The 20012-nt window shown below is 49.3% G+C and overlaps 1 protein-coding gene across 1 annotated transcript in view; it reads left to right on the top strand.

Moving 5' to 3' along the window:
- The window catches only part of Gabbr2 (gamma-aminobutyric acid type B receptor subunit 2), a 341159-nt gene that overhangs the window by 111911 nt on the left and 209236 nt on the right, over nt 1-20012 (top strand). The window contains 1 exon segment of the mRNA NM_031802.2: nt 3776-3913. Within this exon segment, the coding sequence (NP_113990.2) occupies nt 3776-3913 (138 nt within the window).

Raw genomic sequence — 20012 nt, 5'->3', positions numbered from 1 at the left:
AACATAATGTGGGGAGCATTCTTCTCCAGCACTGCCTAACTTCTTTACTTTCCTTCCCTTCCTTTTTTCCTTGACTGCCCCCAAAATTAATGCAATCCACTTCATCTATCTATCTATCTATCTATCTATCTATCTATCTATCTATCCATCCATCCATCATCCATCTATCTATCTATCTATCTATCTATCTATCTATCTATCTATCTATCTATCAGGGTTTCATGAACCCAGACTGGCCTTAAACCCATGATGTAGCAAGTCCCCAGCCAAGTCCTGGATTGCAAATGAGCACCACCACACCCAGTTAATACAGCATTGGGGCTTCAACCCAAGGCTTCTTGCTTGTCAGGACTCTGTCCACTGAATTATATCACCAACTCCTAAATCAAATTAAAATGTGAACATCGAAGTCTCTCAGCTCTCTACAGGTTACAATCCAGACTCCCCAACAAGACACTGAGGGTCCCACCTTCTCCTCCCCCTACCTTCAAGTCCTCTTTAGTGAGCTGGAGCAAGGGGTGCAGTTGAAGTAAAGGGCTGGCTTATTTCTCTCTCTTTCCTGAGTCCTTGCCTGAATTTGTTCTAATCTGAACCGTCTGTTGTCTCCTGTCAGGGTACCCCCTTGGCTCTCATCAATCCTGCGGGTTGATTGGGCCCTAAATGCTATCTCCTATACAGGTCATTTCATGGTGCCCTAACTGGTGGCCTGTGAGGTCCGAGACCAGAGCTTCTGTATGAGGCAGTCCAGGGCAGATTCAAACACCTGCTCCATCCCTATAACGACCACTTACAGGGATGGTGTGGATAAGCGGGAGGAGAGGAGATTCAGCACAATGTACAAACAGAGGGAGACAAGCAGGGTGTGATGGCCGCCCTATCATCCCAGCTCCTCGGGAGGCTGAAGCTGGAGGACTGTTTTAAGGCCAGCCCAGGAAGACACTCCCTCAAAAAAAAAAACCTAAAAGAGGGCCTCAGTGGTGTACATCAGAGGTTCATCACTTAATTAGCATGTGCAAAGTCCTGGATACAAACCCCAATACTGCAAAAGGAAAAAGGAGGGAGATGTGCAGACACTGCGGGGAGTCACAGACTCCCCAACACTTACCCTATCCTCATGGAATCCAGACTGGAGCCATGAGCAGACCACAGTGAAGCGAATGGCAGGTCCGTACCATCCCATCAGAATACAGACAGACAAACAAAAAAATAGGATGATGACTTTGATAGAGTCCAACCTTTGATATGGCAACATGACATCATCTAAAAGTTCACACTCAAGAACCCCCCCCCCCTTCACAAAGAGACCTTATAACGCTTTAAGTAAGCCTACGATTTGATGTTAGGCTCCATTCGTAACTGTCGAGGACTGCGTGGGGTCTCAGAATCACCAGAGGACAGATCTGTTTAGACAGTGGGTGGGACTGGGCACCACTACTGGGAGCCCTGATTGTCAGGTGAGTTGGAAACGTGTTTCTAGCAAAGGAAGCAGCAAGCACGTTAACCCAGAGGCATGAAGGCAATGCCTCTTATTTTAGGGATTTAAAGGAGGCTGGGGAGGCGTGATTTGAGCAGTGAGGAGAGAGGCGAGAACCCAGGCATCCTGAGTGGGGCTCTCACCATGAAGAACGTAAGAGCATTATCCCATCTTTGTGAATAACACAGAGAAATGGTTCTGTGGCTCTTTCTGCTAGTACTGGAGCGTTTTCTAACTGCCCTGCTGGAGGGGCCATTCATCTGACTTCTGTACCAGTCAGCTGGGGCCCAGAGTTTTACAGGTCTCGACAACCGGTACCCCACACTTGTTTTCAATCATTTCCTTGCCCACAGATGTTCTAGATGTCCCTTTAAAAATAATTATAAAATTATTTTATGTATGTGTGTATATTTTATGTATATTACTTTACATGCAAAAAAAATACTTTGTGTACCATGCACATGCCTAGTGCCTGTGGAGGCCAGAGGACAGTGTTGGGTTCCCTGAAACTGGAGTTACAGACAGTTGTGAGCTGCTATGTGACTGCTGGGAATTGAGCCCTGGTCCTCTGAAAGAGCAGCCAGTGCTCTTCAGCCACTGTCACGGCAGAGGGAGGAGAAGGAGGGATCAGTGGTTTTCAGGGGACACTGAGGCAGCTGCAGTGGTAGATTTGCTCTGCTCCAGGCTGAGGAGGTGGGTACTTCGTTCAGGCTGGGAGGCAGAGGTAGAAGGGAAGAGTGAGCCAGGAGGATTCCAGACACGTGGGAACATTTTTCTTCTTGCTGCTTCCTCCCTGGAGTGCCTAGTATGTTTCTTTGGTCAGGGTCTCTTTCTAGTCCTGGACAGAGCTGTGCCCTCAGGGCCAGGTCTGGGTTAAGCGTCAAGTGTGAAACGTTTGCTATTGACTTCTTCTGAGATGCGTGGCATCTTTCCCTTCCTCCGCCCCATCCCCACGAGCGTGACAAATGTGCATCACATCCAGTCACCATCTTGAGCATCCTTCTAGCGCCTTGTGACATTCACATTTGTGCTGTCACAACATCCCTCCCTCGGTTTCCAGACCTATGGCAAAAACCCCACATCAAAACCCTCACTCCACGGAGCAGCGGTCCACACTTCCCTCTCACTACGCCCCTCACAACCACAATCGTAGCTCCTGCCTCTGTGAATCTGTCCTCTCGGGGTGCTTCACATGAGTGGAATCATTCAGTAATGGGCCTGTCTGAAACGAAGATATGTTAAAGAGACACGCTTGTCCCTCAGTCTATTAGACTATCGAAACAACGACGACGACGGACCCGAAAGTAATTTGACATCCCCCTACTTCCCTCTAGGAATCTCCTGCTGGGAGGAGAAAAAAGACTGAGCTTGGTTGCAGCTATAGGAGGAGCTTGTCTCCAGAAAAGAGATTTCACAGTTCTAGACCGGTGAGACCACCTTGCAAAGTGAAATGGGAGCCCAGATGAGGATGGGTCAATAGTGGGTAGGACCGCACCTTGACCAGACTGCTCAGACGTGCATAACCCCTGTCCCCTATTAAACCTTTAATCTCACTTCAGGACTCCAATGACGAGGAGGCCACAGACCCTTTTGTCTTCTCCCCAGTGTGGCCATATCATTTGGTTTCATCATGCGTCAGAATTTCTTCCCTCTTTAAGGCTGAATACTGTCAGTGTACGTACATCCAACAGTTTGCTTGTCCTTTCATTTGTTGATGGGCTCTGGGACGTTCCTGTCTTTGGGCTGTTGTGACTGGTACTGCTCCGAGCATGGGGTATAGATATCTTTGAGACTCTCGGTTCTATCTAGACATAGAGTTCTTGTACCATATGGTAATTCTCTGTTGACTTTTTAGGGTAGACATATTGTTCTCTTCAATGTAATTGTTTTACATCACCAGCAAGAGTGTACAAAGCTTGCGGTTTCTTTACACCCTGCCAACACTTGTCTTTGTCTGTTTTCACAATAGCCAGAATGTGGCCTCATCTTTTAAAATGTAAATGACTGTAGGAAGGAGGCTTGGGGACTGATGTGGCTCTCCTCTGCTCGTGTGATACAGAGATGGCCGAGGGGCTGCATTTTGAGGACAGTTAGGGTCTGGGGTGTAATACCAGAAACTTCCCTAAGCTTAGTACCTGGGCTTGGGGCTGTGTGGAGAGGCCCCACCTAGGGCAAACCGAGCTTTGTGTAAGGGTTTCCATGATGGGAGGTTGATTGTATGGTCCTGCTATATGGGGCTCTTACCGCAGGATAACCCACGTCTAATTTAGGCCTTGCTCTCCTTCTGTGTTCTCTCCCCAGTGTGACAATGCAAAGGGACTGAAAGCCTTCTATGACGCAATAAAGTATGGGCCTAACCATTTGATGGTGTTTGGAGGCGTCTGTCCGTCTGTCACATCTATTATCGCGGAGTCCCTCCAAGGCTGGAATCTGGTGCAGGTAAGGGCAGAGTCCCTACCCCCACGGACACGGAATTGTCTTTGTGGGCTGCGAGCACTTAGCAGGAATGGGCCTTGTGTAATGTGGTTCCTGAGCTACACTGCCACCCGCTGTCCTCACTGCTGACCTGCCCCCAGCCTGTTCTTCTAGTGAACGTATACCTTCAAGTCCTTTAACTGTGCATGCTATCTCATGTGCTGAAGCCTTGGTGCTCGCTGCTGACTCCCTAGCCAGACTCTCAGGCCCACAAAGTTCTATCAAGTGTCTGGATGATCCTCTGCCCCTCTGCTCTTGTCACCGACCCACACCGCAGTCCCCAGAGAGCACCACCCTCAGATAGCACAGCCCCACAGAAACCCAGGGCTGCCGCGGAGCCTGCCCACTGTACTGTGTGAACCCCCATCCTTTCCTTTCCAGATCTTCTTTCCCACTGAAGGTCTCCTTTGACCAAGATTGCCCTTTTCCTCCTTAAGCCATTCCTAGGCTCCTGGCCAGGTGTTGGCTTTTTACCACAGCTGACTCTTACACGATCAAATGTTTCAGTGGGTGTAGAGCTGGCTGGAGATGAGGCTCAACAGCAAAGAGCTGTTCCTTGAAATGGGAAAGAAAAGTATAGAAACATATGACCACAAGGATGAGTGATAGTAACCTATGTACATTCTGTCATCCATCCATCCATCTGTCCAACCATCCATCCATCCATCACTATTTAGCATTCTATCATCTATCCACCCATCATCCATCCAGCTCCCCATCATCCATCCAGCTACCCATCTATCCATCTGTTCATTTGTCTGTCTGTCCATCTATCTGTACTTTCATCTATCCATCATTTACCGTTCTATCCATCATCTATCCACCCACCATCCATCCAGCTACCCATCTGTCCATTCATCTGTCCATCTGTCTGTCCATCCATCTGTCCATCCACCCATCATCATTTACCATTCTTTCCATCATCTATCCACCCACCATCCATCCAGCCACCCATCTGTCCATTCATCTGTCCATCTGTCTGTCCATCCATCTGTCCATCCACCCGTCATCCATGCAGCTACCCATCTATTCATCTGTCCATTCATTTACCATCCGTCTAACCCTTCACCTATTAATGTTTGTCTCCTTCTTTTCAATCAACCAAAAACAGTTGGAGGGGACAACTTCCTTTCTGCCTGGAACTGTGGTAAACACTGGGGATGTAGGACTGAAGGGCAGAAATGGTTCCCATCGTGTCAGAGCCTGCATACTGGAAAGAGGCCAAGCAGTGAACAGGGATGCAGCAGTAATCCTAAGGACGGTCCCTGAAGCCTGCCAGGCACCAGGCACTGTCATAAACCCTAATGTGCATTAACTCAGTCTTGGTTACTGGTCTGCTATCATCCCCGTTTTATATAAGGGAGCTGGGGCACATAGGGGCACTCAGCAAAGGCCTCTGGGAGATGCCAAAACTCGATCTGAGATCTGAAGAGTGGGAAAGGGCTGCTGGGTGAAGTGCAGCCCTGTGAATGAACAGGATGACCAATTTAGACAGGCAGCTGGTCATGAGGAAGAGTCTGCATGTCTGGTGACAGCATTCAGGGCTGCCGGGTTACGGGGCTGGGCTGAGAAGTCAGGACAGTGATAGAGCACCAACAGGGACCCTCCCTGAGTCCAGATCATGTCAGAGGTGTGGTACAGGACCGGTAGGTATCCCACTGAGCCTGGCCCACATGAGCTCTCCTGGTGTGGGAGACAGAGTTACTGAAGCAGGAGGGGCAGCAGGCAGATGGGATACAGAAGATAGCAGTGAGAGAAGAATGCAGTATTAGGAGATGGGGATATGGGTGGGCTTGGGCAACAGGGATCCTTCATGCAGCTGGAGCAGGCTACACTGGGTGTGGGCCTGTGTAACAGTACAGGCTGGAGAGCAGCAAACCTCACAGCCTCCAGGGAGCTAGCACAGGGCAGAGTGTATGTGAGCCTGGCTTTAAGCCCTCAAGGTGTCCCTAGTTGTTGTAAAACCTCGGCCCAGTCCCTCGCCTTCTCTGAATTTGAGTTCCTTCTTGTTAGCAGAAGGTTCCATAGACACAGAGCCAAGGACAAATAGGCTGAAGCCTCCATGAAGAGCCATGGTCAGTGTGGACTGGGCTGTAGGGCTGAGTGAGGTCTGCAAGCCTCCCCCTCCCTTGGCAGACCCGCTGTGTGTCTGTGACCAGCATCGTGGGTACCACCCAAGGCCAGCTCACTACTCCCCTGCTTGTGCTTCCTTCCAGATCCCAGAGCCAGATCAAAGGCTCCAGTGAGATGCAAAGGGGAAGGGGCCCAGAGACCTGGGAACTGGGCAGAGCTGGACGGATTTGGGAGGCAATGTGGTACACAAAAGCCCAAGGGAGCCATTCTCCTCTAGCCATGCAGAATCTGAATGTAGAAAGAAAAACAGACCTGGATCCTGGTGGGAGTGGCTTGCCGGCCTGGAAACCTGTCCCCCCTCCTTCACTTACAGGAACTGTGCATCCATTTGTCATGGTCCAAGCTCTGGTCCTCCCAAGCTGCTTCTGTCCCTGTCTGGAGGCCGAGCTCACCCACAAAGGGTGGGTGGGTCTGCAGCTGCTGGAGGATTTAAATGCCTTGACTTACTTCAGAAATGGATTCTAGGGTGCAGGCTGCCTAAGGAGCCCTGACTGTCCCTTGAAGGTGTGGGGACCCTTGCTGGACAGAGAGCCACCAAGAACGCTGGAACGAGAATAGGCTGTTTCAGTTTCCTGAGCCATAAAAATAGGGATTCGCATGCTGCCTGCCGGGTGAAAACGCATGCTGGTGCCGAAACAGGATAATTTTAACTTTTGCCTTTTGCTGTGTTTCTTGAATCAGGCCTGCCAGGAGGGAGGCTCATACTGTGTTTGTCCTGATCTGAGTCACTCAGCCACTGGGAGCCTAAATTCCCACACCTCAATGTGAGGACCAGGGGAGGGTAACTAACTATTCCTCTCCCATCCCAGGTTGATCCTGGGCAGGATACAGAAATTGAATCTGGGCATCTCAAAGGGAGAGGCCAACCAGGGTATAACCAGGAAGGTGCTAGCTGGCCATCAAAGAAGGGAGCACGCTGGGACTGTAGAGAGGGTGTTGTTTGGGTCTCTGGAGCTGCGTACCTGTCTGGGAATTTCATGGTGGTCTGTGATACAAGTGTGAGGGGCAGGAGGCACGGTGGAAGTTAGAGGGTATAGATTTTCAACTCCTGCAGACACTCTATGGCTGTGACATCGTAGAGCTTGCTAAAGTTCCTTCTCTGGGAGAGATGTGAACAGCTACCCTCCTCCTAAAGACCTGGTGGCAAGCCATAGCACAGTGCCACCGCAGCCCACCCTAGAGAACCAACGAGTTTATTCAACTCATGTAAGACAGGTTACCTCCCCCTCCCGCCACCCCCCAGCAGCCTCAGGATGGATGGCAGCTTTCTTGTAGCCACATAGATGAAGTCTCCTTCCCCTCAGCATCCCAGTTCATTATGGTAGCGCCATCCCTAGACCATGACGATAGTGCAGTACCACACCCTGGCTGCCCAAGGTGCCCTGAGCATGCTTATGTCAGCTAGGGTGTGCTCTGGAGAGACTGAAGGTAAATTAGAGGGGATCAGACTGCTGGCTTGCAACCCATGTAGGGTGGGGTGGGGTGGGAACGTGCTAATTTTAAGAGAGCAAACTCTGGGCCTCCAGGAAGTGCAAGACCAGGTTAGCGAATTCGTTGACTCTCTCAGTGACCCATTCTCAGTGACCCACTTTTCACCCAGGGCCAGCCTGGCCGGTGCCAGCAGCTCAGGTGACTGCTCTGCACTCTGCTCCTGCAGCCTCGGTGGCCAGGTGCTCATTGGGATCACCCATCTCCAGGGGACCTCAGTGAGTGCTGCTGCTACTGCGCAGGCATGGGGAGGAGGACCTGAGGGCACTGGAAGAGACTGCTGCCCGGGCACACTGACCTGTGTCACCAAGGCCCTTGTGACAAGGACATTTCTCCAGCCTACCTCCTACTTCTTCATGTTGCTGGCCTCAGAACATGCTGCTCCCTTAGCCTCCAGGCTCCCTTTGCCCAGCAGGACCCTGCTCATCCTTCATGGGTACATCTTAAAGGCTTTTTCCTTTGGGAAGCTGCACCCCCTACCTGACATGTACTCTTCCTTGTGGGTCCCTTCCTAGGCATTCACTGCTCCCTGTCCCTCGCTGCTCTGTGTCTTGCAGAGGTCAGAGCCTTTCACTCCTGAGCTGCACATCCAGCGCAGCCTGACACCTACGTCCTGCCATACCCATCCCCCCATCTCACCAGCCCTCAGATGACTTAAGCACCTTCCACCCTAGCGCTTGCCAAGCAGATGCAAAGGGCACCTGAGGTGGGCTCTGGCTCTGCCACAGCCATTGCCATTCCCCCGGCCCACTGAGTTCACCTGAGCAGACCTTCAGATCTCATCCTCAGAACCCCACCTCCCAATCTGCTTACAAAGATCTAACACACACACACACACACACACACACACACACACACACACACACACACACACCAGCCTTGTCTGTCCTTCTGAAGCTTGGGCTGAGGAGAAGAAGGAGAATTAGAAACAGGGCAGGGAAGATGACAACTGAATAGCTTGACCAAGATATTGAGGCAGAGCCAGGCAAAGGTGGTCTCAGAGATGGACAGACCTCCTGAGCCTCAGGAGGAGGCTAAGGGCTGCTTTAGCTTGCAAGCTGCTGATGTCACAGAGGTGGTTGTAAACTGCTCTAGTGAAGAGGATGAAAATGAGGTCAGATTCCTGTTGGGCTAAAGGGCGGCTCACGAGAACAGCAAACACCAGCTCCCTAAGAACTACGTCCCACGGAGCTTGTCCTTTAAAAGGCTCCGTGGTAAATTATTAACTCGTAGATGCCTTTTCCCAGGCGCCCCTAAGGTATTCCCACAGCCCACCCTGCCTCCTGGCCAGCCTTGGAGCACCCCCGATGAGCTCCTTGGCCAGGAGAAATCTTGTTGCCATAGGAGCTGTCTCTTTGGATAAGCTCCTATGAGGTTGGATTGGGTAGAGGCACTGGGGCCATTCCCATGGAGAAAATAGATGTTGTGACCTGTTGCCAGGAAAGATCCAGCCCATTCAGGACTCTGTTTCCCCAAACTGGACATCTTGATTGTTTTTGACATTCAAACACCATCCTTTGGGTCCCTGAGGTTCGCTAGGTAACTTGGTCTCATCCCTCAGGCTCCCTCTTCTGTAAAACGGGCGTTGCAAGCTTGACTCGTTTCTTGCAGATGTAGTAAGAGTGAATGAGTAAGGGCCTCTCTCCCTTTTGTCTTGTGAAAGCATTTTTTTTATGAACGATGAAACAGGAGTTGCTGTTCTGATGGCCCTAGCTCCTCCAGTCAGAGCAGACATCTGGCAGCATCTGTTGAGCGTTTTGAAATCACTCTCTGCTCTGCAGAGGATGCAAGGCCTGTTTGCCTTGGCCCCTCGGACCTCCTCTGGAGCACCAGGGTGGAGGGTGGGTGAGGACTCTGCAGCTAGGCGCTCCGAGTTCACGCTTCTGCCTCTCCATCCCCGGGAGTCAAAGCCTACCAGGCCAATACCCTGCCACAGCCCAACTCATACGGCTGCCCTTGCAACAGAGGGCTCGGTGAACCGGAAAGCATCTGAGGTGGCGGTGTGATTGGTCACCGAAGCGTTGTGCCTGCTGAGGCTGCTGCTGTCTAAGAAATAGAACAGAGGCCAATGATCCAGAGCACTTGAGCCTTGCTTGGCACTGGTCTCCAGAGGGGCCATTTAGAACATTAATAATCTATGAGATGCTTCTGCCTTCTGGAGTCATTAAAAACAAAAGAAGGGAGGGAAGGAATGAGTGATATTAATATTAGAAGCAGGCTCTGCGGACCCAGCAAAGGGAAGGCATGGGAGAGACCCCATATTAATATTAGACGCAGGCTCTGTGGGCTAAGCAGAGGAAAGGTTGGGAGAAACTCCAGGAATGTGAGGGCTTTAGTCCTCACTGGTCACATCATAGGATGCCAGGTACAATAAAGACCAGCCGTCTGAGTCAACGGGACGGAATACCACACACGGAGCAAGGAAAAGGCCAGAAACTTTGGCTGGGATGCTCTTGGTAGGAGAGAGAAGGAGTCATCCACTGGTTTTCTTGGTAAAAAGAAACTGGAGGAGTTGTTTGCGGGCAGGGCCAGGGCCAGTGGTTGTGGTAACCGAGGGGTTGCAGTGGACGCAAGGCTGAAGCAGTTAGTGAGAGAGGTGAAGGGCATGGTGGGGAAAGCTCAGAGTAAAGAAAGACAATGCTGGGTGGAGCCTGCCTTGCTACTCATGTGGCCTTTGACTGGGGCTACCCAGAATGCCTTGAGCCTAGATGCTCAGCTGCCCACTCAGGCAACACTTCCTGTCTAGCAAACCCTCCTTTCCCTTTTCCTTGTAAGACCTGCCTTTAATTGGATTACTTCCATGAGACCTTCTCTGATTTCTCAGGGCTTTGCTGGTAACTCACTGGGTTCCTCCTATCTCGCAGCTTTAGTGCTGTCTCTCCCCTTCCCAGGCCTGTCTACACAGAGAGGGTCATGACAGTCCCCAATTCTTCGTCCCCCATGATACTGTGGCACCCCACCGACACAGCTAAGACTTACAGACCTCTTTCTGCCTAGAAGTCCTTCTCTGCCATAGCCTAAAGCGCTACAGAGTCCTATCCAGTCACGTGTGTGAAGTTGGAACAGAGAGTTCATACCACAGTTTCACATGGGCGGGCCTTTGGGACGCACTGACCTTTTGGATCCAAACCGCCATGCATTTGGTGGAAGAAGTGAAGAGCTGGAGAGGACCCCCCTCTCACTGGTTGGCTCATTCACTCATTCATTCATTCATTCATTCATTCACTCATTCACTTACCCACTGGCTTGTGCTGAGTCTTTTGTGTACCCCATCACTCACTAGATACAGCACCTGCAGTATGCCCTTCCAGGTTCTCCCCGACCAGCTCAGCACATGACACCTGCACCCCAAGAGAGGGAAACACGGCAGCTTGGCACAGTTGCTAGAACAGAGGAGTGAGATTGAGAAGCCTGAAATCATTGTGCCTCTGAGTACTCTCTTAGCAGGGTAGCAAGTTAGAGTCCTCCAGAGCCTCCCTGGGCTTGTCTGTGCAATGGAGCAAAAATGCCGACCCTTCCTCGGGGACACAGGGAAGGACTCGAGGACAGGGAAAGCAGACAGCCTCTATAGACTGTGAACCCCCACAGTGTCCTATGGATGCACTTGTGATCTGAGATGCCAACCAGGCTCTGGCTGGGGAAATTCTTGAGGATTTATAGGTCTCCACTTGTTTCTGGACTCGAAGTTGCGTGCAGAAAATGAACTATCAGAAACCATGAAGGTGACTCAGAACAATACAGTCAGCAGAGAACCTGCCAGGGAGGTGGGGCGAGCCCACAGGCTGTTAGAGGGCATGTGTTCTTTTTCTGGTTTTCTCCAGCAGCAGGAGCTGGCTGAGGAAGTTAGAGGAAGCTTTCGAGTGCATGGCTGTTCCCAATCTCTTCCTGCCACAGACTCAGCCCATATCTTCCCTGTCAATCTGACTGAAGATTCAATTCAAGGTTCTGACCCCCATTTTTAATTCAAGACCACAGCATCGAACGTAACAGCAGCTCCCGGTGTGTAACTGCAGTGGCCTCGTTGCTGATGTGTCTTTCCCCATCAGCCACCTCTACTGCTTTCTGGAAGTCTAAAGGGTGTAAATAATTCATTTTAAATAAATAAATCACTCAAAGTGCTTACGGTACAGGAGTGGCAGTTTGTGGTTGGTGCAACTGTGGTGTATGTTGAATAGTGAAGGAAGAAGAGGGCTTCCCTCCTATAACATACAGGCAGGTGGGACCTGAGAATATCAGGTGCAGTGCTTCCTGGGCGAATTAGTTAGGGTTTTACTGCTCTGCAGACACCAAGAGTGACCAAGGCAACTCTTAACATTTATTTGGAGCTGGCTTACAGGTTCCAAGAGGTTCAGTCTATTATCATCAAGGTAGGAGCATGGCCGCATCCAGGCAGGCATGGTGCGGGAGGAGCTGAGAGTTCTACATCTTCATCTGAAGGCTGCTAGCAGAATACTGGCTTCCAGGCAGCTAGGATGAAGGTATTAAAGCCCACACTCACAGTGACACAGCTACTCCAACAAGGCCACACCTCCAAATAGTGCTACCCCCTAGGCCAAGCATATATAAGCCAGGACACTAGGGCAGATAAATGAGGTGTAGAGCCAGATGCTGGTGACTGTTATGGTGCTTTGTCACAGCCTAGGTGGCTTGTCACAAAACCCACATACTTGAATCACCGTGGCCTTTGCCCAAGCTTGGTTCCTAACACTGTGTGAGTTCTCTCCTCTTCCTCCTCATGTGCCAAACCTACGAAGTACATACCATTACTCCCCTTACCTCACAGATGGGGAAACAGAGGTACACAGAGACTCGATAGTTTCCCAGAGGAGTCCTACACAGCCCCAGAATCACGGCTGGTAGCCACCGGGCTGCTGTCCGTCCCACTATCTCATTTAACACTCACACATGCACTGAGGCAGGGCAGGACCTGAAGCTGGCCCTGGTTAGGCTGTTTCTGGATGATGAAAGCCAGCTGCAGAGAGACCACAGTCTTGTACTGCTATGACATGCTCCCAGGGACCATGGACACTCTGACCCATTTCTGTACAGCATGCATGGGTCCACAGAGGGCCTGGGCTAGCTTAGGACTCTTTATACAGAAGTCTTTGCACTGGAAGTCACTTGTGACCCATGTCTACCTATACACACAGAAAGGAGGGGGAAGATGGAGCACACACTGAGATTTGTTTGGCTGGTGACAATCCTATTGTTATGTAAGAGAATACAACCATTCTTAGAGAATTCCTGCCACTGTGTTGCTGTACTGGGGTGAAACATTACACAGAGGCACACATACAGAGACACATAGGCAAATACATACACACACACACATGGGGGCACATGTAGGCAGAAGCACATACATACACATGGGGACAGACACACAGGAGCACACATGCAGAGGGGCACGTATATACAGAAGCACATAGGTACATACAAACATATACACAAGGGTGCATGCACACACATACACACTGGCACACAAATGCAAAAGCACAAGCACATACGCACACACAGATGCACACACACGGGGAAACACAAACACACGGTGTACACATATGCATGCATGTACACAGAGGCACATACAGGTGCACATGAACACACACAAAGGCAGACATACACAGGGACACATCTCTCTCAAGCTTACTTCCCACTCAATAAGTTGCTTTATAGAAATAGGTGATCCTTTTGGATTCCAGGGCCAGCTAGACTGGCTATGGGTGTACTGACGCCTGCCAAGCCTTTCAAGGATACACTCAGCTCCACCCCGGAGGTCTGATAATAAATGAACTGGCTGTTTTAGTAGCACAGAGCTTGCATTACTTGTGAATTATACAGAAGGCTTTTGCTTTGAATCAGTTTACGAAGAATCTTAAATGATTTAGCATTTGCACGGTGAATGGCTGAGCAGAAAGGGCTCTGCTTGAGAAAAAGCAATCCTAGGTCAGATACTTAGAAATCATGTTGAAACAGGAATGCAAACACAGATTTCTCCGCTTCCTCCAAGTTCTCAGGCAGGGTGTTCCATCCCGTGGTCTGGGAATATGGAACGTTGGCTTGGTATGCATTGGGGAGGGGCGCCCTGCCTGTCTTCAGTGTCTTCTAAACCACCCAGCTGTCCCTGCTGTGATGGGTAGGAGGGACTTCAGCCCAGCAAAATGGCCCGATCCTTCATTCAGAGCTCAGAAAAAGATACGCCTCCATTTACAGATTAAGCACCACTTTCCTGGGCAGACTTTCCACAGCTTCTAACAAACACATCCATACCCCGCCCCACCCACCCTTCCACCCCTGGTGTCATTCTAGCTCAAGCCACCGCAGTGTTCATCCTGCTTGGTGACATCATCTCCCTTTGCAAAGCTGGGAACCTAGGGTCTGGCTCTGATCCAAGAGGGCCCCCCAGGATCCGCTGTGTTTCTCCTAGATGTTTTGGTAGCTTCTCTCTCTCTCTCTCTCTCTCTCTCTCTCTCTCTCTCTCTCTCGTAAGTTGCATTAGGAACTCATGGCTCATTAAAAGTGCGGTGATTGTCTGTGGCAGCCATCTTTACTATGGATGGTGTATGCTGCACTATTTACATTTTCCCCAAATTCTCTCCCCCAAAGTACAATGTCCTTTACCCAACTCTGAGAGCTGTTTGCACTTACCAATCTTGTTTCACCTGCCTTTTCCCCTTTCACCTGTGTCACATTGCACAACACACACACACACACACACAGACATACACACAGACACACACAACACACACACGCACTCCACTCCACATTCCCTCTCATACTCATCCATATGTAGCCACTTACTTTTTGTTTTGAGGATATACTGGACGGCAGTTTGAAGACATAATGTTTCATTCCAATACAGTAGCAGGAATCCCCTAAGAACGGTTGTATTCTCTTACATAATAATAATGGGCTCATCACGACCGAAACAATTCGGTGCCACAGTCACATTACATAATAGATGGTCTATATTCTGATTTCCCTCTTGTCCCCAAAATGTCTGCATCGGCATTTATTTATAGGTGAAGAGGAGAATCAAGGATCCAAGAGCTAGAGTCTTGTTTTGACACTTCAGGCTTCTTTAATCTGCAACAGCGCTCCCCACCTTTCTCCTTCCTCTGTGTGTGCGTGTGTGGGGGGGGGGGGGGTGAGAGAGAGAGAGAGAGAGAGACAGAGAGAGAGACAGAGAGAGACAGAGACAAAGAGACAGAGACAGAGAGACAGGGAGAGAGACAGAGACACACAGAGAAAGAGAGAGACAGAGAGACAGGAAGAGAGAGACACAGAGACACAGAGACAGAGACACAGAGACATAGAGACACAGAGAGACAGACAGACAGATAGGCAGACAGAGAGAGAGAGAGAGAGAGAGAGAAACACCCAGGGCCTTACTAACCAAGCACTCTTGCCACACTCCCCATTTCTGTAATTTTTTAAAAAAAATATTAAGTATTACTTCATTTCTTCAAGCAGTCCTGATTCTTCCTAGTGGGAAGTATTTTGGAGTCCATCCCTGAGCCCTGGGCATGCTCACCCTTTCGACTGGGGCTCACTACTCCTAAGGGTTTCCCAGTGAGCTGAGCCTGAAGACAGAACTTTACAACGTAATAAAAGCGTCTGAGCTGAGCATGAGAGACATTCTACAACTCACCCAGCCTGTACTCATCAGAGCAATCAATCATGGAAAACAACAGGGTCCAGGAAAAGGCAGGAGAATGTTCTAGACAGAAAAAAGCTAAAATAAGCGTACAAGGTACCAGTGAGCAGTGAGTGCAGTTTCGACCCTGGACTTGGAAACAGGAAGGGAATTCTGGGGGAATCACAGAGTTGGCTTGTGGATTGCATGTTAAATGATAACAAATTTAACAGTCTTTTTCACACATGTGGCAAAGACACAGCAGCGCTGGGAGAGAATAACACTCTGTCCTCTAGGAGTGAGCTGTCCCGACGTCTGTAAGCTAACTTCAGTGTACTCGAGAGCCAGAAACGGCATGTGCACACATGTGCACACGTATGTGGGGGTATGTGAGACTGTGGACACACACACACACAGTCCGACAGACTCTGTGGTTCTGTAAGCACGCATCTACTCCCATGATGCTTTGCTGTGTTTCCAGACTCCAGGGAGTGACCAATCCCTTCTAGCTTAACCATTTCACCTTCTCAAATACAGATAACTTTTGTGTGGTTCTAGAGTCAAAACCCCCACAGAACCAACGGCACAACAGCGAGCTCCTGGCTCTTACCCCGGTTCCGCCATGTCATCTTTATAGCTGACCTTTTATAAGAAAGGTTAATATTTGTTTCTCGTGCTGATGTGTGTTTGTCTCTTACCCCTCTTTCTTCTGTGAAAGGGCACATTCCGAGCACACTGTGCTCCCCCACTGGTGTCCCTCTTTCGCCAAGCTCTCCTGAGCTCACAGTTTCGTCACTGTAGAGTGGTGTTTCTTGTTCTTCCCACAGATGCATAGCAGTTCCCAGTGTGGCTGCACCAGAGTCCACACAGCCAGGCCCTGATGGCAGATGCCTGGACGGGCTCCAGGGTTCTGGACTAACGCTGGCCGAGTGTACGCTTACGTACTTCCTAGAACTGGGATTTCTGGGTCAAAGGGAAACACAGCTATACTTCCTCGAGACTATAAAGCTCCGCTGAGTGGATGAGAAAACTAATGAATGCACTTGATTAAAAAGAGTGGAAAGTAAAAGGCTAATATCTAAATGGGGATATAAAACAATTAGGGTAAACACACGTCTTTGTGACCCAGCTGGTGGAAGGCCCTTCTGGTGCTGCTGTCTCTTGTTCAGCCGTTTTCGTTCTCTTGCCTAAAGAAAGGGCTTTCTCTTTGCTTTGCAAATTAAACACAGAGTTAATTATAAAATCACGAAGTCTTGGATCTGAAATTGAAACTACCCCGCGCAGGCTCCTCATTTGAACAATAAGGAAACCGGGAGACAGAATGAGGGAGGAAGAAATGGGAAGATTAAGAAAGCAATCGCATTCAGTTCAGTTCTGTTTATTTGAATGAACTCTGAGTGAGACGCTTGCTTTGCAATACGGCGTGGTTCTTGTCTGTCATTTCTGTCAATAGTCAAGAGCCCCCCAGCCACGATGCCTCCGGTCTCAGAGTGTGACTATCACATTGACATCTACACACTCTTACTGCAAGTGGGTTTTGTTTCCACCCCTGGCATTCCAGGACATTCACAGGCAGTCATTGTGATGAATTGGATCGGGTGTCTGGCTGTGTGTGCTCTGGCTGACACTGTGGGTAGTCATGCTGGACAAGGATTTTCTGAAACTACGTAATCATGGCATGGGCGATGTTCTGCTTTGGTTTTCTGCAGGCCACAGGGAGATGAATATAGATTTTAATCCAGCCCAGCCATGAACTTGGGGCTGAGCCTGGGCAAGTTCTTCTTTCTGGTCCTGAAAATATGATATGAAGAGTAGGAGGAGCCCAAGATGTCACATAGATGAATGGAGCCCGTGGCTTTGTTTCCTCTTTCTGTGCCAATGCAGACATAACTAGCCGATTATGGCACACTCAGTCTTTGCTTCCTTAACCTCCATCCCTCAGCAGAAAAGCAGCCCACTGCACAAATCTATTTACTGTGCTTGGAGTGAGGAGTTATTTACGATTAGCATGGAGAATAGAGGGCTCCCAGTTAGATTTGAGTTGAGGTAAGGGGTTTACTTAGCATGAGAATGTCTGCATATTGCTGAAACTGGCATTCCTATCTGTGAGGCTGCTTCTGTTATTTCTCTCTGCCGCTGCCTTTCCCTAGATAGACCCATTCTCTCTTCAAGTTTCTTCTATATTGCCCATCTCCGGTGCATAGGTAAAAGTCAGGTTCACTCTACAACCGTTTAGTTTGACATTAAGACTTGGTGGGTAGAGGGTTTTTCTGTTTTACTTTGCTTTGTTTTTTGAGGTCTCTGTGTTCTGGTCACACTTCTCCATGAGACTCAAACCCTGGGCTTCCCAGATTTTGTCACAATATCCCACTTGTATTATGAGCTTGTGTATTTTTTTCAATTAAAAGAACTTATTGTTTTATTTTAATGCCTTGAATGGTGGAAGCACATAATTTATCCACATGAGAATGTAAAGTAGTCAAAGGGGAAAATGGTCATAAGTGTAGAACTGACCCCAGTGTTTACCTGGATTTGCGGGGTGCCTAGTCACCTACAATACAACTGACTGGTTCTGTTCTCCTGTGGACTGGGGGAATCTCTCCCACCTTGGAAGATGATGCCTGGTCATCTTCTTGATGACCTCCCATGACAAGAAACTCAATACTTTGTGAGATTTTGATTCCTTCTTGAATCCTTTATTGCCTATGTTACTTTTTCACATTGATCTGAACAAGCTCCTCTGAAAAGCTTTTATTGACTCTACCTTCAGCTCTGGGGCACACACACACACACACACACACACACACACACACACATGCCCACACACGTGCACACAAAGAGACATACATACAAATATACACACTCATACATAGACCACACAAACACACATAGAAACATACATAAATACACACAAAAAGAGACACATACACATAAACATATACACACAGACACACACGTACACACACACATGTATGCCCACATGGGTGCACACACATACACACAGAGACATGCACACAAATATACACACTCACACATAGAGATACCACACAAACACACATGAAACACACATAAATACACATAGAGAGACACAAGCATATAAGCATACACACACATACACACACAGACACACACATAAATTACACACACAAATACACAGAGAGACACACATAAATACACACTCACATGCATTCAAACACATACACATAAATATGCACACACCCACTCACACTCAAATACACACAGAGACATACACATACACTCACTCACACATACACTCAAACACACAAAGAGACATGCACATAAATACACACACTCACACAGACACACACATATGCACGCAGACACAAACACACATAAATGCAGAGACACACACAGAAATACAAACAAACACCCACAGACTCACATTTGCTCCCTTTGAATTCACTTTGTCACCACGTGTTTGAAGATTAATTGCTGTTGGAAAAGAATATTCTTGGTGTGGTACAAGGAAGTTCATGAGCAAAGGGAACATAACCCAGCAAGGGAACTTCTTTCTGCAAAGAGGCCATGCCAGGACCCAAGACAGGCCAGTGAGGCACTGGGTTGGGAGGTTTGCTTAGTTTTTATTTTAACCCAAGTAGTGACTGTGTCTCATGGTCTGAGGACCTCATCATAATCTAATGTGATTGGCTAATCCATGGTCTGCACAGAGAAGAAGGGTATGAGACAGAGTCAAGTCTCAGGAGTGTCCAGAGGTCGAGCAAACAGTCACACACACTGGAGCCATCTTTGATAGGGAAAACTGTTTCTCACATCATGATTAATGTGCTTGTCTCCTGCAGTCTATCAAAGTAGTAAGGGCGCACTGCACTGCACTGTCACATGGTAAAGCTACCTGGTGGGCTTGGATTGAGGGTGCCCTTGGCCCGGCCATGAACTTTGAGAGGACCCCTGGAAGCTTCTTCACAGGGAATGAGCACCTCACCATCTCCTTTGGGAAGTAGGTGTGCATATGGGGTGAGAAAGGGGGCCTGACTCGGTAGACAAGATGGCATCCGGCAGACAGGCAGCTTGTGGCCCTGTGGGCCTCAAAGCCCTCACTCTCTTCTGTAGCACAAAGAATTCCTCCCTGTAGAACTCTACCCACCCAACCTACCCCTTGATCTCAGTCCTACAAAGTTAAGGCAGGACCAGGCTGCTGACTTCACCCTGTGGAGGCTGAGACCTGGTAGGTGTCCGTGGGCTGGAGGCTGAGAGCCCACAGCAGGGCTCAGTAACTCTTGCAGCCCTACCCCCACCCAGGGATCCAGTCCCAGCCCCACAGCAAGACCTCTCCATTCATGGGAAGTGATTGAGTCTCTTCTCTTGATTCAACCACCGTCTCTGGGAAGTGACAAGAAGCAGGTCTCTGCAGCCTGGAGTTTTTCTGTAGAGACTCCATCTCTGGCCTGTGGGAGGGGCTGGGCTCACAGGACCTTTAGATGGCACTTTCTTTAGGAGCCTAGGTGTAGCTGGGCCTGGACTGTCAAGTGCCCAATGACCCCTGACCCGTAGTCCGTCTGAGGGCTCTGGATTAGTGTCTCATCCTCCTCAGAACTATTCCTCCATAAGAATGTGGAGCTTTGAGCCAATCTCAAAGAGCTAGGCCCAGCCCCTTCTTGCTCCATGGCTACATTCTGTGTGAGTTTCTGTCCAGCAGAAAATACAGAAGTATTTTTCTCTCCTCCACTGGGAGTCCTTGGAGACCCCATAGGGCATGAAAAGTGTTGGCCTGACTACCCCTCACTGCTCAGTGCCCTACTGAGTAACGGTGGGAGCAGCAGCAGGAAAGCA

Source organism: Rattus norvegicus, chromosome 5 (genome assembly GCF_021556685.1).
Source record: "Rattus norvegicus strain SHRSP/BbbUtx chromosome 5, alternate assembly SHRSP_T2T, whole genome shotgun sequence".
In the NCBI taxonomy this organism is placed as follows: Eukaryota; Metazoa; Chordata; class Mammalia; order Rodentia; family Muridae; genus Rattus; species Rattus norvegicus.
Note: the sequence above shows the minus strand (reverse complement) of the source record. Positions and strands in the feature narration are given on the sequence as shown.